This window comes from Oncorhynchus kisutch, unplaced genomic scaffold (assembly GCF_002021735.2).
Source record: "Oncorhynchus kisutch isolate 150728-3 unplaced genomic scaffold, Okis_V2 scaffold2241, whole genome shotgun sequence".
NCBI classification, from domain to species: Eukaryota; Metazoa; Chordata; class Actinopteri; order Salmoniformes; family Salmonidae; genus Oncorhynchus; species Oncorhynchus kisutch.
The window spans coordinates 115,001-142,586 of NW_022264186.1; the positions used below are offsets into that span (position 1 = coordinate 115,001).

Sequence of the window (27,586 nt, forward strand, 5' to 3'; positions counted from 1 at the left end):
AGAGGGCGTGTCTTCAGTGCAAGGATTTTAATCCAGAGTTTATAAAGTAGATATTGTAGTCTACCAGAATGTTCTTTCATTTAACCAGGAAAGAAAAGCTCTCTCACCTCCCCAGATCTCTGGAGTTGTCTGCTATTCCCACGTTATATTATCCTTTCATTACTATGCTACTAAATCGGTTCATCTCTAATTCTCATTTCCACAACTACGGCTCATCTACTGAGGTGTGTGTGTGTGTGTGTGGTATATTATTACACCTATGGCAGGACTTGATAATGGCTGTCTAGTAATGATGAACAACCAACTTGACAGAGCTTGAAGAAGTGAACAAATAATGATGTGCAAATATTGTACAATCCAGCTGTTAGAGACCCACGAATACAGCTGTTAGAGACCCACGAATCCAGCTGTTAGAGACCCAAGAATACAGCTGTTAGAGACCCAAGAATACAGCTGTTAGAGACCCACGAATACAGCTGTTAGAGACCCACGAATACAGCTGTTAGAGACCCACGAATACAGCTGTTAGAGACCCACGAATCCAGCTGTTAGAGACCCAAGAATACAGCTGTTAGAGACCCAAGAATACAGCTGTTAGAGACCCAAGAATACAGCTGTTAGAGACCCAAGAATACAGCTGTTAGAGACCCAAGAATACAGCTGTTAGAGACCCAAGAATACAGCTGTTAGAGACCCAAGAATACAGCTGTTAGAGACCCAAGAATACAGCTGTTAGAGACCCAAGAATACAGCTGTTAGAGACCCAAGAATACAGCTGTTAGAGACCCACGAATACAGCTGTTAGAGACCCACGAATCCAGCTGTTAGAGACCCAAGAATACAGCTGTTAGAGACCCAAGAATACAGCTGTTAGAGACCCAAGAATACAGCTGTTAGAGACCCAAGAATACAGCTGTTAGAGACCCACGAATACAGCTGTTAGAGACCCACGAATCCAGCTGTTAGAGACCCAAGAATACAGCTGTTAGAGACCCAAGAATACAGCTGTTAGAGACCCACGAATACAGCTGTTAGAGACCCACGAATACAGCTGTTAGAGACCCACGAATCCAGCTGTTAGAGACCCACGAATCCATCTGTTAGAGACCCACGAATACAGCTGTTAGAGACCCACGAATACAGCTGTTAGAGACCCACGAATACAGCTGTTAGAGACCCACGAATCCAGCTGTTAGAGACCCACGAATACAGCTGTTAGAGACCCACGAATACAGCTGTTAGAGACCCACGAATACAGCTGTTAGAGACCCACGAATACAGCTGGAATCACTGCCTAACACTCAGGGGTTGAATACTTATGTCAATGAGATATTTCTGGATTTCATTCTCAATAAATTTGCTTAAAATTTCTAAAAACCCATTTTCACTTTGTCATTATGGTGTATTGTGTGTAGATGGGTGAGATTTTATATATTTTTTATCCATTTTGAATTCAGACTGTAACACAACAAGATAAGTCAAAGGGTTACGAATACTTTCTGAAAGCACTGTGTGTGTGTGTGTGTGTGTGTGTGTGTGTGTGTGTGTGTGTGTGTGTGTGTGTGTGTGTGTGTGTGTGTGTGTGTGTGTGTGTGTGTGTGTGTGTGTGTGTGTGTGTGTGTGTGTGTGGTGTGTGTGCGTGCGTGCGTGCATGTATGCGCGTGTGTGTCACAATGTCCTGCACTGTGCTGTCACTCACTCATAGATGGTCTGGGCCAGGACTTCTGGTGTTTTCTCTCTGTGTAGAGAGAGGAACAGCTGTCACTTCTCTCTCTCTCTCCCTTTCTCATCTTCTATCTCTCTCTCTCCATTTCTCATCTTCTATCTCTCTCTCTCTCCCTTACTCATCTTCTATCTCTCTCTCTCTCTCTCTCTCCCTTTCTCATCTTCTATCTATCTCTCTCTCTCCCTTTCTCATCTTCTATCTCTCTCTCTCTCCCTTTCTCATCTTCTATCTCTCTCTCTCTCTCCCTTTCTCATCTTCTATCTCTCTCTCTCTCTCCCTTTCTCATCTTCTCTCTCTCTCTCTCTCTCTCTCTCTCTCTCCCTTTCTCATCTTCTATCTCTCTCTCTCTCTCCCTTTCTCATCTTCTATCTCTCTCTCTCCCTTTCTCATCTCTTTCTCTCTCTCTTACACACACACTTAATAAACAACCCTGCACCACCCTCTCTTTCTGACTCTCTCTGACTCTTTCTCTCTCTCTCTCCCTTTCTCATCGTCTATCTCTTTCTCTCTCTCTTACACACACACTTAATACACAACCCTGCACCACCCTCTCTTTCTGACTCTCTCTCTGACTCTCTCTCTCTCTCTATGACTCTCTCTCTCTCTGACTCTCTCTCATCTTCTCTCTTTCTCTCTCTCTCCCGTTCTCATCTTCTATCTCTTTCTCTCTCTCTTACACACACACTTAATAAACAACCCTGCACCACCCTCTCTTTCTGACTCTCTCTCTCTGACTCTCTCTCTCTCTTTGACTCTCTCTCTCTCTCTGACTCTCTCTCATTGACTCTCTCTCTGACTCTCTCTTACACACACACCTAATAAACAACCCTGCACCACCCTCTCTTTCTGACTCTCTCTCTCTGACTCTCTCTCTCTCTGACTCTCTCTCTCTCTCTGACTCTCTCTCTCTCAATTTAATTTCAACGTCAGGGCTTTATTGGCATGGGAAACGTATGTTAACATTGCCAAAGCAAGTGAGGTAGATAATAAATAAAAGTGAAATAAACAATCAAAATGAACAGTAAACATTACAGTTATAAAATAATAAAGACATCTCTCTCTCTCTCTCTGTCTTTGTCTCTCTCTCTCTCTCTCTCTCTGTCTTTGTCTCTCTCTCTCTCTCTCTCTCTCTCTCTCTGTCTTTGTCTCTCTCTCTCTCTCTGTCTTTGTCTCTCTCTCTCTCTGTATCTCTCTGTCTTTGTCTCTCTCTCTCTCTGTCTTTGTCTCTCTCTCTCTCTCTCTCTCTCTCTCTGTCTTTGTCTCTCTCTCTCTCTCTGTCTTTGTCTCTCTCTCTCTCTGTATCTCTCTGTCTTTGTCTCTCTCTCTCTCTGTCTTTGTCTCTCTCTCTCTCTCTGTCTTTGTCTCTCTCTCTCTCTCTGTCTTTGTCTCTCTCTCTCTCTCTCTCTGTCTTTGTCTCTCTCTCTCTCTCTGTCTTTGTCTCTCTCTCTCGCTGTATCTCTCTGTCTTTGTCTCTCTCTCTCTGTCTTTGTCTCTCTCTCTCTCTCTGTCTTTGTCTCTCTCTCTCTCTCTCTGTCTTTGTCTCTCTCTCTCGCTGTATCTCTCTGTCTTTGTCTCTCTCTCTCGCTGTATCTCTCTGTCTTTGTCTCTCTCTCTCGCTGTATCTCTCTGTCTTTGTCTCTCTCTCTCGCTGTATCTCTCTGTCTTTGTCTCTCTCTCTCGCTGTATCTCTCTGTCTTTGTCTCTCTCTATCTCTCTCACATACTTAATAAACAACCCTGCACCACCCTCTCTCTCTCTCTCTCTCGCTCTCTCTCTCTCTATCTCTCTCACATACTTAATAAACAACCCTGCACCACCCTCTCTCTCTCTCTCTCTCGCTCTCTCTCTCTCTATCTCTCTCACATACTTAATAAACAACCCTGCACCACCCTCTCTCTCTCTATCTCTCTCACATACTTAATAAACAACCCTGCACCACTGCACTAACATGCTTTGTTGTTGTTAAGCACACGGTGTTAATAGATCAGATTACCCTTGTCTGTTTAGGTCACACTTGGATGAGCAATACACACACCACACACACACACACACACACACACAACATAATTGGGAACTCAATGCCGCAAAGCCTTATCACTGCCACAACCTGTAACATACTGGGTCAAATCTGCCTCGCTTTCCAACCAAGATGCATTAAGAGCAGAGCAATAACTATCTCTGCCTCGCTTTCCAACCAAGATGCATTAAGAGCAGATCAATAACTATCTCTGCCTCGCTTTCCAACCAAGATGCATTAAGAGCAGATCAATAACTATCTCTGCCTCGCTTTCCAACCAAGATGCATTAAGAGCAGATCAATAACTATCTCTGCCTCGCTTTCCAACCAAGATGCATTAAGAGAAGATCAAGCCTCAGATAGACACACAGTCAGACAGACACTCTGTGAAGACAATGGACGAAGACTTCCAAAATGCTTCTTTGTTGTTAGATGTCTCCACTAAACCCAGAGTTATCCCACATCCCCTCATCTTCTTTGTTGTTAGATGTCTCCACTAAACCCAGAGTTATCCCACATCCCCTCATCTTCTTTGTTGTTAGATGTTTCCACTAAACCCAGAGTTATCCCACATTCCCTCATCTTCTTTGTTGTTAAGATGTTTCCACTAAACCCAGAGTTATCCCACATCCCCTCATCTTCTTTGTTGTTAGATGTCTCCACTAAACCCAGAGTTATCCCACATCCCCTCATCTTCTTTGTTGTTAGATGTCTCCACTAAACCCAGAGTTATCCCACATCCCCTCATCTGTAGTAGCAGAGATAAAGACGGAACTACTGATTCAAAAATATCTCTGGATACTACAAGTCTACTATAACGGACTGTAGAATACATCTAATGATAAAGAACAGTTAGAGCTAGTAATTACATGCTAGGACTGGGATTAGGACTAGGATTAGGACTGGGATTAGAACTGGGATTAGGACTGGGATTAGGATTAGGACTGGGTTTGGGATTAGGACTGGGATTAGGACTGGGATTAGGACTGGGATTAGGACTGGGATTAGGACTGGGACTAGGACTGGGATTAGGACTGGGATTAGGACTGGGATTAGGACTAGGATTAGGACTAGGATTAGAACTAGGACTGGGATTAGGATTAGAACTGGGATTAGGACTAGGACTGGGATTAGGACTGGGATTAGGACTGGGATTAGGACTAGAACTAGGATTAGAACTAGGATTAGAACTGGGACTAGGACTGGGATTAGGACTGGGATTAGGACTAGGATTAGAACTAGGACTAGGACTGGGATTAGGACTAGAATTAGAACTAGGATTAGAACTAGGACTAGGACTGGGATTAGGACTAGAACTAGGATTAGAACTAGGATTATAACTAGGATTAGGACTAGGACTGGGATTAGGACTAAGATTAGGACTAGGATTATGACTAAGATTAGAACCAGGATTAGGACTACCTACACACTGAAGTAGGCTTTAAAACTGAAACGTCTGTGTACGCTATCCCCGATGCAGTAAAACAAATTCTAAACATAAACTAATGAAGTAAGCTTTATGTGACATATTTTTGTCTGAATTTGGAGGGTTTTACCCAGCAGCCAATCTTTTGGGAGAGCTGCATGGTTCTCTTTGATTAGGACTAGTTCCATCCAGGAACCAGCAGACAGATACACCATCTTATCTCAGACGCCCCACACCACTAACAGTCTGCTAGATAGTGACAAGGTGGAACGGAGAATAACAGAGTTAACAAAGTTAACCCTTGAGTTATTGATTCAAGAACACCAACACCAACCTATGATGACCTCATTGGTCTGTTGGTCAATAAATTCACCGGGTTCTGATGAGGGACGCTATCATAGAAGTCTGGCTTTTTCTGCCCATTATCTTCATTATCTTCAACAGGACCTCATGATGTCAAAGTTAGGACTTATTTATTCTCACTAGCATTAGTGTGAAGTTATTAGTGAAGTTATTGGTGAAGTTATTAGTGAAGTTATTGGTGAAGTTATTAGTGAAGTTATTGGTGAAGTTATTGGTGTATTTAAGTTGCAGACACTACTATTGTTGCTAGGTTGTGTTACTCTCAGCAGACAAACAGCAGTAAACCTACAGCTAGGCACAAGGTACTCACTTGATGTAGTAGGGCACGTTATTGGGTGAGACCGCCTGCTCAAATGGACCTTGAACAGAACCTGTAGACAGTGACAGGATTAGAAGAGTCAGGGATGACAAGGATAAATCACTCCCAGAGGAGCTCTGTCTCAACGTGTGTACAGCCAGACATATGGATGTGGTTCTGTTGATTTCACTGTATATATTCTGTCAGTATTTACTAAGGAATCATGTATGTCTTTACAGAATCAAGACGGTATGTGTGTGTGTGTGTGTGTGTGAGTGAGTGAGAGAGAGAGAGAGAGTTGAGACAGACAGAAACTCACCCTGCAGAGAGCCAAAGTCCCTCTGAGCATCTGTCAGCTGCTTCAGATGGTCTTTGATGGAGATCTGAGAAGAGAGGAGCCAGAGAGAGGAGGAGCCAGAGAGAGAGAGGAGGAGCCAGAGAGAGAGAGGAGGAGCCAGAGAGAGAGAGTGAGCGAGGAGCCAGAGAGAGAGAGCGAGCGAGGAGCCAGAGAGAGGAGGGATCAGAGAGAGAGAAAAAAAGAAGGAGAGAGATGGGAGAGGAGGAAGATATTGGGGAGAGAGATAGGAGAATAGATTGGGGAGAGAGATAGGAGAAGAGATTGGGGAGAGAGATAGGAGAAGAGATTGGAGAGAGATAGGAGAAGAGATTGTGGAGAGAGATAGGAGAAGATATTGTGGAGAGAGAGGAGAAGATATTGTGGAGAGAGATAGGAGAAGAGATTGGGGAGAGAGATAGGAGAAGAGATTGGGGAGAGAGATAGGAGAAGAGATTGGGGAGAGAGATTGGGAAGAGAGATAGGAGGAGAGATAGGAGAAGAGATTGGGGAGAGAGATAGGAGAAGAGTTGGGGAGAGAGATAGGAGAAGAGTTGGGGAGAGAGATAGGAGAAGAGATTGGGGAGAGAGATGGGAGAAGAGATTGGGAAGAGAGATAGGAGAAGAGAGATAGGAGAAGAGAGATAGGAGAAGAGATTGGGGAGAGAGAGGAGAAGAGATTGGGGAAAGAGAGGAGAAGAGATTGGGGAGAGAGAGGAGAAGAGATTGGGGAGAGAGAGGAGAAGAGATTGGGGAGAGAGAGGAGAAGAGATTGGGGAGAGAGATAGGAGAAGAGATTGGGGAGAGAGATAGGAGAAGAGATTGGGGAGAGAGATAGGAGAAGAGATTGGGGAGAGAGATAGGAGAAGAGATTGGGAAGAGAGATAGGAGAAGAGATTGGGAAGAGAGATAGGAGAAGAGAGATATGAGAAGAGATTGGGAAGAGAGATAGGAGAAGATATTGGGAAGAGAGATAGGAGAAGAGATTGGGGAGAGAGAGGAGAAGAGATTGGGGAGAGAGAGGAGAAGAGATTGGGGAGAGAGATAGGAGAAGAGATTGGGAAGAGAGATAGGAGAAGATATTGGGAAGAGAGATAGGAGAAGAGATTGGGGAGAGAGATAGGAGAAGAGATTGGGAAGAGAGATGAGAAGAGATTGGGAAGAGAGATGAGAAGAGATTGGGGAGAGAGAGGAGAAGAGATTGGGGAGAGAGATAGGAGAAGAGATTGGGGAGAGAGATAGGAGAAGAGATTGGAGAGAGAGATAGGAGAAGAGATTGGAGAGAGATAGGAGAAGAGATTAGGGAGAGAGATAGGAGAAGAGATTGTGAAGAGAGATAGGAGAAGAGATTGGGGAGTAAAAGAGTGTTTCATTATGCCACAGGGAACAGGGAACAAGAACAGGTATAATCAGAAAGAGGAGAACAGAGCTGGGTAGAGGAGAGAGATATGAGAGAGAACAGACAGAAACACAGTACACTCCTAGAAATAAATGTGCTTTCTAGGGCCTAAAAGGGTTCTTCGGGCTGACCCCGTAGGAGAACCCTTTAAATAACCTTTTTTGATTGCTCTCTTGGTTCCAGATATAATCATTTTGGGTTCCATGTAGAACCCGTTCTACAGAGGGTTCTACATGGAACCCAAAAGGGTTCTACCTGGAACCAAAAAGGGTTCTCCTATGGGACAGCCGAAGAACCCCTTTGGAACCTGTTTTCTAAGAGTGTACAGTACATGATAAAAGCTGTTCAGCGAGAGGACAGAGATCAAAGCTGTGTGGTATAATGTCATATTGTGGTCATGGAGAAGCCAAGCAGTGACGGTGACTGACTGTGACTAAGCATGTCTGTTATCTAAGAGCAGAGCACTGTGACTGGGCTTTAGCTATGGTGCAGCTAAGGCTGGCTGACTGTAATGTACTCTGCTCTCTGCACAGACCACACTGACCATGTCTATGGATGAGATGGGGAGGCTCAGCGGACGGATTCTATCACAAAGAAATATGACACATATGTTTGACACCATAGGCAGTGTGTGTGTTTATAACAGTGTTGTACTGGGTACACATTTGCACTTATGTTTGGTGGTAAAGTACATTATGGTATGAGGCAAGTGTTGTTTGTGTGTGTGTGTGCGCGTGTGCATGTTTGTTTGTGTGCATGTGTGTGTGTATGTATGTGTGTGCACATGTGTTTGTGTGTGTGTGCATGCGTGTGTGTATGTGTGCATGTGTGTGTGTGTGTGCATGCATGAGTGTGTGTGTATGTGTGTGTGTGTGCATCTGTTTGTGTGTGTGTGTGTATGTGTGTGTGCGTGTATGTGTGTGTGCGTGTGTGTGTGCGCATGTGTGTGTGTGTGATGGTGTGTGTGTGTGTGTGATGGTGTGTGTGTGTTTGTGTGTGTGTGTTGGTGTGTGATGGTGTGTGTGTGTGTGATGGTGTGTGTGTGTGTGTCTGTGTGTGTGTGATGGTGTGTGTGTGTGATGGTGTGTGTGTGTGTGTGATGGTGTGTGTGTGTGTGTGTGTGTGTGTGATGGTGTGTGTGTGTGTGTGTGTCTGTGTGTGTGTGATGGTGTGTGTGTGTGATGGTGTGAGATGGACTGTGGTAGCCTGTGAGATGTTTGGGCCAATACAGATACGGCCATAGCAGTGTTGTAATGGAGTCTGATGGAGGAGTGATATGTGATGAGTCCTGCTGAAACAGAACCGTTACCTCAGACACATCTCCCAACTCATCCACCGCCATTCCACCCCCTGACTTTTTACACGTTCCCATGGAAACCTGGTGATGATGGGGGGGGTCAACATTGTTTAAGACTGTTTTGCAGCAGTAATTATGAATGGCATCTGTACCGCAGCACCCAGCCCAATCAACCCCTTTCAGACACTTGATCTGTGTGTGTGTGTGTGTGTGTGTATGTGTGTGTGTGTGTGTGTGTGTGTGGTGTGTGTGTGATGTGTGGTGTGTGTGTGGTGTGTGTGTGTGTGTGATGTGTGTGATGTGTGGTGTGTGTGTGTGTGTGTGTGGTGTGTGGTGTGTGTGTGACCCTTTCAGTGCATAAAGAGGGGGGCAGTTAGGTAAAAAGGCGTGTTGTCCTCGGCAACAGAGTGGGACAAACTAACAGCGTTGTTGCTATGGTGTCAGTGAGGTTCCAGTCACCTCAACTTCCTTCAGTAGACATGATGGGTGTCAGCAGGAACAGCTGGCGTGTGTGTGTGTGTGTGTGTGTGTGTGTGTGTGTGTGTGTGTGTGTGTGTGAGAGACGCTGTGTGAGAGCTGCCATATGGTCCTGTCTCCAGGTGTCCATCTCCTTCACACTCCTCTTTATCTCTCCTTCATTCTCTCCCTCTTCCACTCTGCATCCCTCTCTCCCCTGCTTTCATCTCAGGCAGGGAGGGAGAGAATGAGAGAAGGAGGGATAGAGGGGTCTCAGGGAGGGAGAGAGGGATGCGAGGGAGAGAATGAAGGAGAGATAAAGAGGAGTGTGAAGGAGATGGACACCTGGAGACAGGACCATATGGCAGCTCTCACACAGCCTCTCACACACACACACACACACACACACACACACACACACACACACACACACACACACACACACACACACACACACACACACACACACACACACACACACACACACACACACACACACACAGGGAGGGAGAGAATGAGAGAAGGAGGGAGGGAGGGAGGGATAGAGGGGTCTCAGGGAGGGAGGGATAGAGGGGTCTCAGGGAGGGAGGGAGAGAGGGGTCTCAGGGAGGGAGAGAGGGGTCTCAGGGAGGGATAGAGGGGTCTCAGGGAGGGAGGGTTAGAGGGGTCTCAGGGAGGGAGGGTTAGAGGGGTCTCAGGAGGGAGGGAGGGATAGAGGGGTCTCAGGAGGGAGGGAGGGATAGAGTGGTCTCAGGGAGTGAGGGAGGGATAGAGGCGTCTCAGGGAGGGAGGGAGGGATAGACCTCACTGTCTCTGTGTTAGACTCAGGACAACCTGACCTCACTGTCTCTGTGTTAGACTCAGGACAACCTGACCTCACTGTCTCTGTGTTAGACTCAGGACAACCTGACCTCACTGTCTCTGTGTTAGACTCAGGACAACCTGACCTCACTGTCTCTGTGTTAGACTCAGGACAACCTGACCTCACTGTCTCTGTGTTAGACTCAGGACAACCTGACCTCACTGTCTCTGTGTTAGACTCAGGACAACCTGACCTCACTGTCTCTGTGTTAGACTCAGGACAACCTGACCTCACTGTCTCTGTGTTAGGACAACCTGACAATCTGACGATGGGACAGATGCTCCTCAAGGTAATTTTTAATGAGGTCAGGGTGCTCAGTCAGTGTGTTTCATAGAGAACTGTGTTTACCTGTAGCATCCTCCAGCGTGTGTTGAGGTCATCCAGTCTGTCCAGGTTGGGTCGTGAGAGGACGAGGTCAGGAGGGCCGAAGGTAGAGGCCAGGTTGTTGACGTGACTCACATCGTCTTTGATAGGAGCTATCTCTGCCTGGAACGCCTGCAGCGAAGAACGAACACACACACACACACACACACACATTGAAGATGGAGTGGTGGACCAATTACTGTACCTTCATACACTCCCTAGAGAACACACACGGTACCCCTTATACACTTTCATCAGCTGGGGAGATGTGTACATTTGACCTCAGGAAGACTAGTGGTCACTAAGACATCAGCTGGAGAGATGTGTTCATTTGACCTCAGGAAGACTAGTGGTCACTAAGACATCAGCTGGAGAGATGTGTACATTTGACCTCAGGAAGACTAGTGGTCACTAAGAAATCAGCTGGAGAGATGTGTACATTTGACCTCAGGAAGACTAGTGGTCACTAAGACATCAGCTGGAGAGATGTGTTCATTTGACCTCAGGAAGACTAGTGGTCACTAAGACATCAGCTGGAGAGATGTGTACATTTGACCTCAGGAAGACTAGTGGTCACTAAGACATCAGCTGGAGAGATGTTCATTTGACCTCAGAAAGACTAGTGGTCACTAAGACATCAGCTGGAGAGATGTGTACATTTGACCTCAGGAAGACTAGTGGTCACTAAGACATCAGCTGGAGAGATGTGTTCATTTGACCTCAGGAAGACTAGTGGTCACTAAGACATCAGCTGGAGAGATGTGTTCATTTGACCTCAGGAAGACTAGTGGTCACTAAGACATCAGCTGGAGAGATGTGTACATTTGACCTCAGGAAGACTAGTGGTCACTAAGACATCAGCTGGAGAGATGTGTTCATTTGACCTCAGGAAGACTAGTGGTCACTAAGACATCAGCTGGAGAGATGTGTTCATTTGACCTCAGGAAGACTAGTGGTCACTAAGACATCAGCTGGAGAGATGTGTTCATTTGACCTCAGGATACTTGGGGATTTTGGTAATGAGGCCCTTTATCTACAGTACTTTGCCAGAGTCAGATGCATCTCTGCGTGCGGTTTGAAGGAAGTTGCTAACTAGCATTAGCGCAATGACTGGAAGTCTATGGGTATCTGCTTGCATGCTAGCAGATACCCATAGACTTCCAGTCACTGTGCTAATGCTATTTAGCATTGACTATCAAAACGACCTCAAACTTCCTAGTGAAGTAGATAAAGGGCATCGTTGACAACATCTGAAAGTATCCCTTTAAGGAATCAGCCAATGGGGACCCAAATGAAAAATAAAGAAAAAGATCATCTGTATCCAATCTCACCTTGACCCTCTCTATCTGTTCAATTAGGGTGCATGTGTTTGTGTGTCTCTCACCTTGACCCTCTCTATCTGTTCAATTAGGGTGCATGTGTTTGTGTGTCTCTCACCTTGACCCTCTCTATCTGTTCAATTAGGGTGCATGTGTTTGTGTGTCTCTCACCTTGACCCTCTCTATCTGTTCAATTAGGGTGCATGTGTTTGTGTGTCTCTCACCTTGACCCTCTCTATCTGTTCAATTAGGGTGCATGTGTTTGTGTGTCTCTCACCTTGACCCTCTCTATCTGTTCAATTAGGGTGCATGTGTTTGTGTGTCTCTCACCTTGACCCTCTCTATCTGTTCAATTAGGGTGCATGTGTTTGTGTGTCTCTCACCTTGACCCTCTCTATCTGTTCAATTAGGGTGCATGTGTTTGTGTGTCTCTCACCTTGACCCTCTCTATCTGTTCAATTAGGGTGCATGTGTTTGTGTGTCTCTCACCTTGACCCTCTCTATCTGTTCAATTAGGGTGCATGTGTTTGTGTGTCTCTCACCTTGACCCTCTCTATCTGTTCAATTAGGGTGCATGTGTTTGTGTGTCTCTCACCTTGACCCTCTCTATCTGTTCAATTAGGGTGCATGTGTTTGTGTGTCTCTCACCTTGACCCTCTCTATCTGTTCAATTAGGGTGCATGTGTTTGTGTGTCTCTCACCTTGACCCTCTCTATCTGTTCAATTAGGGTGCATGTGTTTGTGTGTCTCTCACCTTGACCCTCTCTATCTGTTCAATTAGGGTGCATGTGTTTGTGTGTCTCTCACCTTGACCCTCTCTATCTGTTCAATTAGGGTGCATGTGTTTGTGTGTCTCTCACCTTGACCCTCTCTATCTGTTCAATTAGGGTGCATGTGTTTGTGTGTCTCTCACCTTGACCCTCTCTATCTGTTCAATTAGGGTGCATGTGTTTGTGTGTCTCTCACCTTGACCCTCTCTATCTGTTCAATTAGGGTGCATGTGTTTGTGTGTCTCTCACCTTGACCCTCTCTATCTGTTCAATTAGGGTGCATGTGTTTGTGTGTCTCTCACCTTGACCCTCTCTATCTGTTCAATTAGGGTGCATGTGTTTGTGTGTCTCTCACCTTGACCCTCTCTATCTGTTCAATTAGGGTGCATGTGTTTGTGTGTCTCTCACCTTGACCCTCTCTATCTGTTCAATTAGGGTGCATGTGTTTGTGTGTCTCTCACCTTGACCCTCTCTATCTGTTCAATTAGGGTGCATGTGTTTGTGTGTCTCTCACCTTGACCCTCTCTATCTGTTCAATTAGGGTGCATGTGTTTGTGTGTCTCTCACCTTGACCCTCTCTATCTGTTCAATTAGGGTGCATGTGTTTGTGTGTCTCTCACCTTGACCCTCTCTATCTGTTCAATTAGGGTGCATGTGTTTGTGTGTCTCTCACCTTGACCCTCTCTATCTGTTCAATTAGGGTGCATGTGTTTGTGTGTCTCTCACCTTGACCCTCTCTATCTGTTCAATTAGGGTGCATGTGTTTGTGTGTCTCTCACCTTGACCCTCTCTATCTGTTCAATTAGGGTGCATGTGTTTGTGTGTCTCTCACCTTGACCCTCTCTATCTGTTCAATTAGGGTGCATGTGTTTGTGTGTCTCTCACCTTGACCCTCTCTATCTGCTAAATTAGGGTGCATGTGTTTGTGTGTCTCTCACCTTGACCCTGTCGATGTGTTCAGGTAGTGAGTCTATGAGCAGGTCTCCTACAGGCTCCCAGGCCTCCTTCACCATCTCAGCCTGGCTCAGCCTCAGCTCCAGCTGGTCCTGGGCCTTCTGAAGCTCCAACAGCCTATCCAGAGCCAGCTCCAGCCTCCTCTGCCAATCAGCGGCCTCCTCGTTAAGCCCCTCCCACCCAGACGCCACATCCTCTGCTTCCTTTCGCAGGACACGCCCCACGTTCTGGGCACGCTCCTCTGGACTGATGTCTGACCGGACATAAAGAAATGGTTTGATTCATTTTGTGTCCCCTCAGGGAATGATCAGGTTTGATAGAAATGAAGGAGTTATCGGATTGTATAATGACCTGACACAACAACAATCCTAATTTATACTAAGATTATAAACTATTTATACGATTGGAATTCAAACTGGATGATTACTTTTTGAAAGTGATTTGGTTGTTTAATTTTCTTGATCAGCCCTAAATCCTTTCCAACCTCATCACATATAGGCTCAAACATCACTTAGACTATAGGGCAAGAAATAATCCTAAATCCTTTCCAACCTCATCACATATAGGCTCAAACATCACTTAGACTATAGGGCAATAAATAACCCTAAATCCTTTCCGACCTCATCACATATAGGCTCAAACATCACTTAGACTATAGGGCAATAAATAACCCTAAATCCTTTCCGACCTCATCACATATAGGCTCAAACATCACTTAGACTATAGGGCAATAAATAACCCTAAATCCTTTCCAACCTCATCACATATAGGCTCAAACATCACTTAGACTATAGGGCTCATGGTTTAGCAAAACATAATCCCACACCTGAGGAAAACACATTGGAGCCCATTGAATTGAATAGACAGCAAGAGTTCAAGAGTTTCCCTCACTACGGGTTGCCAGGCAGTTGCTATGGCAAAGAGGTCACACTCAGCATGTTTGGGAACAAACGGCTGTTTAGTAAGGAACCCAACTGAAACTGCAGGGCACGGTGTCTTCTCATTTCTACACCTTTTATTGGACAATGCTGATCTTAGACCAGAACCAAAATAGTAGTGGAATAAAACTCCTGGGCTTACTGTTCCTCTGTTTTATAAACAGAACCCTGTGAGCCAATCACAGAGCCCGAACTGGCTGTCAAGTCAGCTGATGTTATGAACTTAGTCACAATCAGATGATGGACAGTAGAGTTCTGACCACTCAGGGAAACATGTCAGTCAACTGAGACACACTGCTGTGAAAAAGTATTGGCCTCATCTCTGATTCTCTCTATTTGTGCACATTTTTGATACTGAATGTTATCAGATCTTCAACCAAAACCTGATATTAAATAAAGGGAACCTGTGTGAACAAATAACAAATAACACCCCATTCCCCCTGTGTGAACAAATAACACAAAACACCCCATTCCCCCTGTGTGAACAAATAACACAAAACACCCCATTCCCCCTGTGTGAAAAGGTAATTGCCCCTTTACACTCAATAACTGGTTGTGCCACATTTAGCTGCCATGACTCCAACCAAACACTTCCTGTAGTTGTTGATCAGTCTCACACATCGCTGTGGAGGAATTTTGACCCACTCTTCCATACAGAACTGCTGTAACTCAGCTACATGTGTGGGTTTACAAGCGTGAACAGCTCATTTCAAGTCCTGCCACAACATCTCAATTGGGATTAGGTCTGTATTTTGTACTAGGCCTTTCCAAAATGTCAAATGTGTTGTTTTTTTAGTCATTTTCATGTAGACTTGATTGTGTGTTTTGGATCATTGTCTTTCTGCATGACCCAGCTGTGCTTCAGCTCACAGACGGATGGCCTGACGTTCTCCTGTAGAATTCTCTGATACAGAGCAGAATTCACGGTCCCTTCTACTAAGGCAAGTAGTCCAGGTCCTGAGGCAGCAAAGCCTCCCCACAGCCATGTGTGAGACTGATCAACTACAGGAAGCGTTTGGTTGGAGTCATGGCAGCTAAAGGTGGTACAACCAGTTATTGAGTGTAAAGGGGGCAAGTACTGTTTCACACAAGGGGGCATTAGGTGTTGCATAAAATTGTTTATGAAAGAAATTAATTAATCGTTGTGTTATTTGTTCACTCAGGTTCCCTTTATCTAATATCAGGTTTTGGTTGAAGATCTGATAACATTCAGTATTAAAAAAAGCAAAAGTAGGGAGAATTAGACCGGGGGAAACAGGTTCTCTCTGCTTTGTATCTTGTCAGTTACATGAGCAGTAATGTTCATATGCATGTGTATTATAAGTAGGTAAAAATGAGTGTTGGTGTCCGTGGGCAGGATGAGTGTATCTGTTGGTGTTTATCAGTGTGTGATGAGTAACCTTTCGTTAAGTCCATGAATTAATACCTAGGCTTTAGTTCAGCGGGCTAACAGTGTGTCCCACTCACCTCTATGGACAGGCTGAGGCTCCCTCTCAGCAGGCAGCTCAGACAGGAAGATCTGAACCTGGTCCAGAGCCCCGTTAACCACCGGGCCCTTGGCCCTCAGATCTCTCCTGAAGCTCTGTAACACACACACAAAATCAAATCAAACGTCATCCATCACATGTTTGGTAAAGAACAGTAGACTAACAGTGAAGAGTCTTACTTCCGGGTCCTTTTCCAACAACGCAGAGATAAAGATACAAAGTAGAAATAGTGACGCGAAATCAATACACAGGAAATTACGAATAACAATAACATGCAGTACGAGTCCATGTTACAGTATGTGTGTGTGTGTGTGTGTGGGTAGAGTCCAGTATGTCTGCATAAAATCAGTGCAAGACAGTTAGTTCAAAAACACACACACACACACACACAAACACACACACACACACACACAGCGTAAAGCACAGGCTCCATGGCAATGGCAGAAAACTGTCATCAGTTCTTAATGATGTTGCAGAGTACTGTCATCAGTTCTTAATGATGTTGCAGAGTACTGTCATCGGTTCTTAATGATGTTGCAGAGTACTGTCATCAGTTCTTAATGATGTTGCAGAGTACTGTCATCAGTTCTTAATGATGTTGCAGAGTACTGTCATCAGTTCTTAATGATGTTGCAGAGTACTGTCATCAGTTCTTAATGATGTTGCAGAGTACTGTCATCAGTTCTTAATGATGTTGCAGAGTACTGTCATCGGTTCTTAATGATGTTGCAGAGTACTGTCATCAGTTCTTAATGATGTTGCAGAGTACTGTCATCAGTTCTTAATGATGTTGCAGAGTACTGTCATCGGTTCTTAATGATGTTGCAGAGTACTGTCATCAGTTCTTAATGATGTTGCAGAGTACTGTCATCGGTTCTTAATGATGTTGCAGAGTACTGTCATCTGTTCTTAATGATGTTGCAGAGTACTGTCATCGGTTCTTAATGATGCATGATGTCCTCATTAGGAGTATGATGATACATGACAAAAACATTCCAATATTGTGTATTGCTAAGATCTCCATAATGCAGTGAACTTGCAGTGTGGCCCATCTGCACCCTGAACAACTTATGCTGTTATAAACCAGTTATAACCCAGATATAACCCAGATATAAACCAGATATAAACCGGTTATAAACCAGTTATAACCCAGATATAAACCAGATATAAACCGGTTATAAACCAGTTATAAACCAGTTATAACCCAGTTATAACCCAGATATAAACCAGATATAAACCAGACATAAACCAGATATAAACCGGTTATAAACCAGTTATAAACCAGTTATAACCCAGTTATAACCCAGATATAAACCAGATATAAACCAGACATAAACCAGATATAAACCGGTTATAAACCAGTTATAAACCAGTTATAACCCAGTTATAAACCAGTTATAACCCAGATATAAACCAGATATAAACCAGATATAAACCGGTTATAAACCAGTTATAAACCAGTTATAACCCAGATATAACCCAGATATAAACCAGATATAAACCGGTTATAAACCAGTTATAAACCAGATATAAACCAGATATAAACCAGTTATAAACCAGTTATAAACCAAATATAAACCAGTTATAAACCAGATATAAACCAGTTATAAACCAGTTATAAACCAGATATAAACCAGATATAAACCAGATATAAACCGGTTATAACCCAGATATAACCCAGATATAAACCAGTTATAAACCAGTTATAAACCAGATATAAACCAGTTATAAACCAGATATAAACCAGATATAAACCAGTTATAAACCAGATATAAACCAGATATAAACCAGATATAAACCGGTTATAACCCAGATATAACCCAGATATAACCCAGATATAAACCGGTTATAACCCAGATATAACCCAGATATAACCCAGATATAAACCAGATATAAACCAGTTATAAACCAGTTATAACCCAGATATAACCCAGATATAAACCAGATATAAACCAGATATAAACCAGTTATAACCCAGATATAACCCAGATATAAACCAGATATAAACCAGATATAAACCAGTTATAAACCAGTTATAAACCAGATATAAACCAGTTATAAACCAGATATAAACCAGTTATAAACCAGTTATAAACCAGATATAAACCAGATATAAACCAGATATAAACCATTACATCTGCTTATGATTTCTGACGTATCAATGTATCTATGAACCAACCAACTAGTGAATCACCCAACCAACCAGCCACCCACCCAACCAACAAGCGACCCACCCAGCCAGCCAGTGTTCCACTCTCACCCTGTGTGTGTCCAGCTGTTGTTGCACAGCAGGGACGTCGCCCCCTACTGGTGGTTCCTGCTCCAGCAGGTCAGTCTTCCTCTGCAGCCAGGCTATCAGCTCCTGAAGGGTCATGTGTATCCGCTTCCATGGAGCCATTTCCCCTTCCAGGTGAGATCTACAACATACACATAGAAGCATAGATATAAGACCGGATCATAGATATTACTATCTAAACTAGACTGGATCGTAGATATTCCTATCTAAACTGGACTGGATCGTAGATATTCCTATCTAAACTGGCCTGGATCGTAGATATTCCTATCTAAACTGGCCTGGATCGTAGATATTCCTATCTAAACTGGCCTGGATCGTAGATATTTTTATCTAAACTGGACTGGATCGTAGATATTCTTATCTAAACTAGACTGGATCAAATATATTCCTATCTAAACTAGACTGGATCATAGATATTCCTATCTAAACTAGACTGGATCAAATATATTCCTATCTAAACTAGACTGGATCATAGATATTCCGATCTAAACTGGACTGCATCATAGATATTTCTATCTAAACTAGACTGGATCATAGATATTCCTATCTAAACTAGACTGTTGACCAAGGATGCTCAAGCCTTCCTCCTGAGGAAGAAAGGTCCCGCAGGCGTTTGCTCCAACCCTACTCAGTCTAACACACCTGATTGTAGTAATTAGATGCTCATCCCGGACCTTGATTATCTGAATCAGGTGTGTAACAACAGGGATGGAGCGAAAACCTGCACTCTTTTGTCACCATGAATGAACACATGGAGGCAGGCATGAGAAAGGGGGCTGGTCTGGTGTCTACCTCATATTCATGGTTTTGCTGCGGAGCTCGTCCCAGCGCTGGCCCATGTTGTCCAGGCGGCTCTGTAGGAGTACGGCATCGTCTGAGCCGGTCAGAGACGTCACAATACGCTGACCATTCTCATCCAGAGAGTGGTACAGTTCTGTGTGGCCATCTATCTCCCCCTGAAGGTCCTACACACACACACACACACACACACACACACACACACACACACACACACACACACACACACACACACACACACACACACACACACACACACACACACACACACACACCGAGCATGCACACACGCACACACACCGAGCATGCACACGCACACACACCGAGCATGCACACACACGCACACACACACACACGTCCAATCATTAATGGGTATCTAAATAATTATAATGTTCTGTGACATATGCCTCTCTCTGAATGATTTCGATGCATTTTGACCAGGAGTTAATGTATTATTCGTCTTATTAAAGCCTAGGAACCATTAGATTCATATCTATATATTATAATAATGATATATGTCCTCCTATAGAAGGAACCATTAGATTCATATCTATATATTATAATAATGATATATGTCCTCCTATAGAAGGAGCCATTAGATCACTATATATTATAATAATGATATATGTCCTCCTATAGAAGGAGCCATTAGATTCATATCTATATATTATAATAATGATATATGTCCTCCTATAGAAGGAGCCATTAGATGACTATATATTATAATAATGATATATGTCCTCCTATAGAAGGAACCATTAGATTCATATCTATATATTATAATAATGATATATGTCCTCCTATAGAAGGAGCCATTAGATTCATATCTATATATTATAATAATGATATATGTCCTCCTATAGAAGGAGCCATTAGATTCATATCTATATATTATAATAATGATATATGTCCTCCTATAGAAGGAGCCATTAGATTCATATCTATATATTATAATAATGATATATGTCCTCCTATAGAAGGAGCCATTAGATGACTAGATATTATAATAATGATATATGTCCTCCTATAGAAGGAGCCATTAGATGACTATATATTATAATAATGATATATGTCCTCCTATAGAAGGAGCCATTAGATTCATATCTATATATTATAATAATGATATATGTCCTCCTATAGAAGGAGCCATTAGATTCATATCTATATATTATAATAATGATATATGTCCTCCTATAGAAGGAGCCATTAGATTCATATCTATATATTATAATAATGATATATGTCCTCCTATAGAAGGAGCCATTAGATTCATATCTATATATTATAATAATGATATATGTCCTCCTATAGAAGGAGCCATTAGATTCATATCTATATATTATAATAATGATATATATGTCCTCCTATAGAAGGAGCCATTAGATTCATATCTATATATTATAATAATGATATATGTTCTCCTATAGAAGGAGCCATTAGATGACTATATATTATAATAATGATATATGTCCTCCTATAGAAGGAGCCATTAGATTCATATCTATATATTATAATAATGATATATGTCCTCCTATAGAAGGAGCCATTAGATTCATATCTATATATTATAATAATGATATATGTCCTCCTATAGAAGGAACCATTAGATTCATATCTATATATTATAATAATGATATATGTCCTCCTATAGAAGGAGCCATTAGATGACTATATATTATAATAATATGTCCAAACAGAGAAGCTGCTCTCTCAGCCTAATATTCTAGAATCCTAATGAATCCATTAGTCTTTCTCATTATTGTCATTAATGTCCTGCAGGTGAAAGAGCCAGTTTTCCAGGTATTACCTGAGTCCCTTCTCCACTAGCTGGGTACATACTGTACATATTATGATGGGAATGTCCAACCAAAGCTCCCCACCTCACCATACACTCTTAGAAAACAAGGTGCAATCTAGAACCTAAAAGGGTTCTTCGGCTGTCCCCATAGGAGAACCCTTTGAAGAACCCCTTTGGTTCCAGGTAGAACCCTTTTCTACCTGGAACCAAAATGGTTATACCTGGAACCAAAAAGGGTTCTCCTATGGGGACTTCTGAAGGACCCTTTTGGAATCTTTTTTGTACTCTCAATCTAATGTTCTATAATGATCCTAATTAGTCCATTCCTTTCCCCTGACTGTCATCATCAGATGCTACAGGTCTAAGAGTCATGTGGCTGTGAGGTTTGATTTCAGAGGGCAGAATGACATCACAGAATAGAAGACTACATAACAACCATTCATAGAATCTCCTTAGCAACCCCATGTGCCTCATTGACTTAATGCACATACCAAAACCACACAAGTTTCCCCACAGGAAAACATTAAATTATTTGAATTGAAATGTAATTGACTGCAAATATACACTGAGTGTACAAAACATTAAGAACAGCCTTGATTCGGGCCTCCCGAGTGGCGCAGTGGTCTAAGGCCACTAGAGATTCTGGGTTCAAGTCCAGGGAAACTGTTGAGTGTGAAAAACCCAGCAACGTTGCAGTTCTTGACACACTCTAACCGGTGTGACTGGCACCTACTACCAAACCCCATTCAAAGTCACTTAAATATTTTGTCTTGCCCATTCACCCTCTAAATGGCACATACACAATCCATGTTTCAATTGTCTCAAGACTTAAACATCCTTCTTTAACCTGTCTCCTTCATCTACACTGATTGAAGTGGATCTAACAAGTAACATCAATAAGGGATCATAGCTTCAACCTGGTCAGACTATGTCATGGAAAGAGCAGGTGTTCTTAATATTTTGTCCACTCAGTGTACAGCAACAACAAAGCCTACTGTATTAAATGGACCATTTCTGACCGTGGTTCATTCAAGTGATCACTACGTCTGAAGTGACTGTCTTTCTCCAACTCCGAGACAGACGAGCAGTGCAAGACAGAAGAATACACAGACACACGTTCAGTACTGGACAGAAGAATACACAGACACACGTTTAGTACTCGACAGAAGAATACACAGACACACGTTCAGTACTGGACAGAAGAATACACAGACACACGTTCAGTACTGGACAGAAGAATACACAGACACACGTTCAGTACTGGACAGAAGAATACAGAGACACACGTTCAGTACTGGACAGAAGAATACACAGACACACGTTCAGTACTGGACAGAAGAATACACAGACACACGTTCAGTACTGGACAGAAGAATACACAGACACACGTTCAGTACTGGACAGAAGAATACACAGACACACGTTCAGTACTGGACAGAAGAATACACAGACACACGTTCAGTACTGGACAGAAGAATACACAGACACACGTTCAGTACTGGACAGAAGAATACACAGACACGTTCAGTACTGGACAGAAGAATACACAGACACACGTTCAGTACTGGACAGAAGAATACACAGACACACGTTCAGTACTGGACAGAAGAATACACAGACACACGTTTAGTACTGGACAGAAGAATACACAGACACACGTTCAGTACTGGACAGAAGAATACACAGACACACGTTCAGTACTGGACAGAAGAATACACAGACACACGTTCAGTACTGGACAGAAGAATACACAGACACACGTTCAGTACTGGACAGAAGAATACACAGACACATGTTCAGTACTGGACAGAAGAATACACAGACACACGTTCAGTACTGGACAGAAGAATACACAGACACGTTCAGTACTGGACAGAAGAATACACAGACACACGTTCAGTACTGGACAGAAGAATACACAGACATGTTCAGTACTGGACAGAAGAATACACAGACACACCTTCAGTACTGGACAGAAGAATACACAGACACACATTCAGTACTGGACAGAAGAATACACAGACACACGTTCAGTACTGGACAGAAGAATACACAGACACACGTTCAGTACTGGACAGAAGAATACACAGACACACGTTCAGTACTGGACAGAAGAATACACAGACACGTTCAGTACTGGACAGAAGAATACACAGACACACGTTCAGTACTGGACAGAAACCCTTCCCAGTGACCAGTAAATTGTAATCTCTAACCTGAACTTGGTAGGTTTTCCTGCGCAGCATATTATCCACTTAAGGCAACGCTTCACACAACTAAGAAAACATCTCTTCTGTCGCCAAACTCAATCAAGTGTAGATGCTTTCTGTGTTTGTCCGTGAGCTACAATGAGCACTATGCCTATGTGAGTGTGTGTGAGTTTGAGTGTCTGCTCGTGTGCATGTGTGTGAGGAAGAGGGAGAGACCCAATAGAATGAGGTACAGAAGGCTGGTTGATGTCCGACACACAGCGACTGTTGTTCACTGGGGGAGAGAGTGGAGTATGTGGGCGACTACTGCTGCACAGAGGGTCAGAAATGTTCCCTTTCCAAACTCAGAACAGGCCTGTCTCTTCACAACCCACAATACAGTGTGAGTTGGGGGGGGGGGGGGGGTCCTGTCTTTGTCCTCTCCTTGGAGTCTGGACCTTGTCTCGTCCCCCCAGCCAGGCCCAACAATCCTGTCTTACCAGCCGGGGTATTGAGGGGCGCACATGGCAGGCAGGGGAAGGTACCGAGGACAAGAGACTGGGTCAGACTGCTGGCTGCTTTCTAGAACACATCACAAACCCTGCACATACTGAACTGACACCTCCCCCACCCTGAGACACTTCACACTAATGCCACTCAAGCTGAGCTGACTCAACTGAAAGATGACTCAACGATTTGACTTTGTTGAATTGAGTCTATGAAATGACTCTTAACTAAGTCTATGAACTGATTCTGAACTGACACAATTAGTTGATTCTATGAGTTGACTCTATGAACTGACTCTGAATTGACTCTGAATTGACTCTACAGTATCAATAGTTTGTGTGTGTGAGTACCTGGAACTGCCCCAGCAGGTGACTGACTCTACAGTATGAACTGAGTGTGAGTACCTGGAACTGCCCCAGCAGGTGACTGACTCTACAGTATGAACTGAGTGTGAGTACCTGGAACTGCCCCAGCAGGAGACTGACTCTACAGTATGAACTGAGTGTGAGTACCTGGAACTGCCCCAGCAGGAGACTGACTCTACAGTATGAACTGAGTGTGAGTACCTGGAACTGCCCCAGCAGGAGACTGACTCTACAGTATGAACTGAGTGTGAGTACCTGGAACTGCCCCAGCAGGTGACTGACTCTACAGTATGAACTGAGTGTGAGTACCTGGAACTGCCCCAGCAGGTGTCGTACAGCCTCAGGGTCCTCCAGCAGCCTCTCCTTGTGTGCGGCGTCCAGCAGGACGTTACAGGTGGTCTCTGCCTCCGTCAGCCAGTTGAGGAACTCCTTCAGGTCCAGGTAGAACTGCTGCAACAGCCTCAGAGCAGCTGACAGAGCCGCCTCACGGTCCCCGACACTACATCCACAAATAGGAACCCATATACAGAAACTGTTGTTGGCACCGCTACACACACACACACAGGTCACAAGTTCAGAGGGCAAATTGGGGTCATACATCAGTGTTATGATGTGGCCTGTCACGGGGAAATTTAGTAGAACTAACAGTGAGGGTCAATGTGTGTGCGTGCATTCAGATGGACTGTGCATTGTGTGTGTGTGTTCAGGTGTACTAAGAGACAGCATGATGAAGTGCTTTCAGGAGCATGTGGGACTGATGCAGACTGAATGACTTACTGACTAACTGACTGATTAACTGAATGACTGACTGACTGGTTGACTGACTAACTGACTGATTAACTGACTGACTAACTGATTAACTGAATGACTGACTGATTAACTGACTGACTGGTTGACTGACTGACTGACTGATTAACTGAATGACTGACTGATTAACTGACTGACTGACTAACTGACTGGTTGACTAACTGACTGACTAACTGATTAACTGACTGACTGACTGATTGACTAACTGACTGACTGATTAACTGACTGACTGACTGATTAACTGAATGATTAACTGACTGGTTGACTGACTGACTGATTAACTGAATGACTGACTGGTTGACTGACTGATTAACTGAATGACTGACTGGTTAATTAACTGACTGACTGACCGACAGACTAACTGGCTAATTGACTGACTGGTTTACTAACTGACTGACAGAATACCAGACTGACTGACTAAATAACTGGTTGACTAACTGACTGGCTGACAGACTGACCAACTAACTGACCAACTGACTGGTTGACTGACTGTCTGACTAACTGAATAACTGACTGACTAACTGAATAACTGACTGACTAACTGACTAACTAACTAACTGACTGACTGACTGACAGGCTGACTGACAGAATACCAGACTGACTGACTAAATAACTGACTGACCAACTGACAGGCTGACTGACTGTCTGACTAACTAACTGACTGACTGACAGGCTGACCGACTAACTGAATAACTGACTGACTAACTGACTAAATAACTGACTGGTTGACCAACTGACTGACAGAATAGCAGACTGACTGACTAAATAACTGACTGACTGGTTGACTAACTGACTAAATAACTGACTAACTGACTAACTGACTAAATAACTGACTGACTGGTTGACTAACTGACTAAATAACTGACTGACTAACTGACTAAATAACTGACTGACTGGTTGACCAACTGACTGACAGAATAGCAGACTGACTGACTGGTTGACCAACTGACTGACAGAATAACAGACTGACTCACTAAATAACTGACTGACTGGTTGACCAACTGACTGACAGAATAGCAGACTGACTGACTGGTTGACCAACTGACTGACAGAATAACAGACTGACTCACTAAATAACTGACTGACTGGTTGACCAACTGACTGACAGAATAGCAGACTGACTCACCGTTTGTTGATGTGCTCCCAGGTAACGTTGGTGGCGTCGGTCATCTGTGTGACCTTGTGTGTGTGGTCGGTAGAGTAAAGGGTTAACAGCTTCCCTGCCAGGTCATTGGTCACGTCCACCTGACCCTGCCACTGGTGCAGCTCCTTCACAAACAGCTGTTGAGAACCACAGAAAACAGTTATAGATAAAGACATAAAATAACGATACAGAACATCACCCTCATACACAGTAACAACCCTCTAGTGGCCCAGAGGAAGCAGAGACCCTCTAAATATACGGCTCTGATACAGAACATCACCCTCATACACAGTAACAACCCTCTAGTGGCCCAGAGGAAGCAGAGACCCTCTAAATATAAGGCTCTGATACAGAACATCACCCTCATACACAGTAACAACCCTCTAGTGGCCCAGAGGAAGCAGAGACCCTCTAAATATACGGCTCTGATACAGAACATCACCCTCATACACAGTAACAACCCTCTAGTGGCCCAGAGGAAGCAGAGACCCTCTAAATATACGGCTCTGATACAGAACATCACCCTCATACACAGTAACAACCCTCTAGTGGCCCAGAGGAAGCAGAGACCCTCTAAATATAAGGCTCTGATACAGAACATCACCCTCATACACAGTAACAACCCTCTAGTGGCCCAGAGGAAGCAGAGACCCTCTAAATATACGGCTCTGATACAGAACATCACCCTCATACACAGTAACAACCCTCTAGTGGCCCAGAGGAAGCCGAGACAGAGACCCTCTAAATACACGGCTCTGATTCGAAGTCCTCTAACTAGAGTTTAAGTTGTAGCCTAGCAACAACATCCGACTCAACAAATGAAGATCCAGGATGGAAGAACATTCATATCAGTTGTTCCTCTAACTAGACTAGAGGGAGTCATAGCAACACAGGGACTGTACTAGAGGGAGTCATAGCAACACAGGGACTGTACTAGAGGGAGTCATAGCAACACATGGACTGTACTAGAGGGAGTCATAGCAACACAGGGACTGTACTAGAGGGAGTCATAGCAACACAGGGACTGTACTAGAGGGAGTCATAGCAACACAGGGACTGTACTAGAGGGAGTCATAGCAACACAGGGACTGTACTAGAGGGAGTCATAGCAACACAGGGACTGTACTAGAGGGAGTCATAGCAACACAGGGACTGTACTAGAGGGAGTCATAGCAACACAGGGACTGTACTAGAGGGAGTCATAGCAACACAGGGACTGTACTAGAGGGAGTCATAGCAACACAGGGACTGTACTAGAGGGAGTCATAGCAACACAGGGACTGTACTAGAGGGAGTCATAGCAACACAGGGACTGTACTAGAGGGAGTCATAGCAACACAGGGACTGTAACATGATTCCTGGAAACGTTGCTGAGCAGAGTGGTAGAACAGGGCCTGTTGTAATATTCAGTATTCCAGGCTTTGCCACTCTAGTCTCATTACATTCTCATCCTGTTATACTGTAGTGATGAGGATTCCTCATCTAGTCCTTATCAGAGAGACGCCTCACAGCTTTACACATATTACCTTCCTGGAATCATCTCCACTCCGTGCTGCACATGCTCAAGTGTTTGTGTGTGTGTGTGTGTATGTGTGTGTGTGTGTGTGCGAGAGTGAGAGTGAGAGTGAGAGAGAGCGAGAGAGAGAGAGAGAGTGAGAGAGAAGAGAGAGAGA

At 43.8% G+C, this 27,586-nt stretch overlaps 1 protein-coding gene across 1 annotated transcript in view; it reads right to left on the reverse strand.

Annotated features, from left to right (window-relative positions):
- The window catches only part of LOC109879947 (dystrophin), a 237,438-nt gene that overhangs the window by 50,241 nt on the left and 159,611 nt on the right, over window positions 1-27,586 (reverse strand). The window contains 9 exon segments of the mRNA XM_031819531.1: window positions 5,843-5,903; window positions 6,150-6,213; window positions 10,527-10,673; window positions 13,569-13,837; window positions 15,990-16,104; window positions 18,270-18,426; window positions 19,098-19,270; window positions 24,272-24,461; window positions 25,896-26,050. Of these exon segments, the coding sequence (XP_031675391.1) occupies window positions 5,843-5,903; window positions 6,150-6,213; window positions 10,527-10,673; window positions 13,569-13,837; window positions 15,990-16,104; window positions 18,270-18,426; window positions 19,098-19,270; window positions 24,272-24,461; window positions 25,896-26,050 (1,331 nt within the window).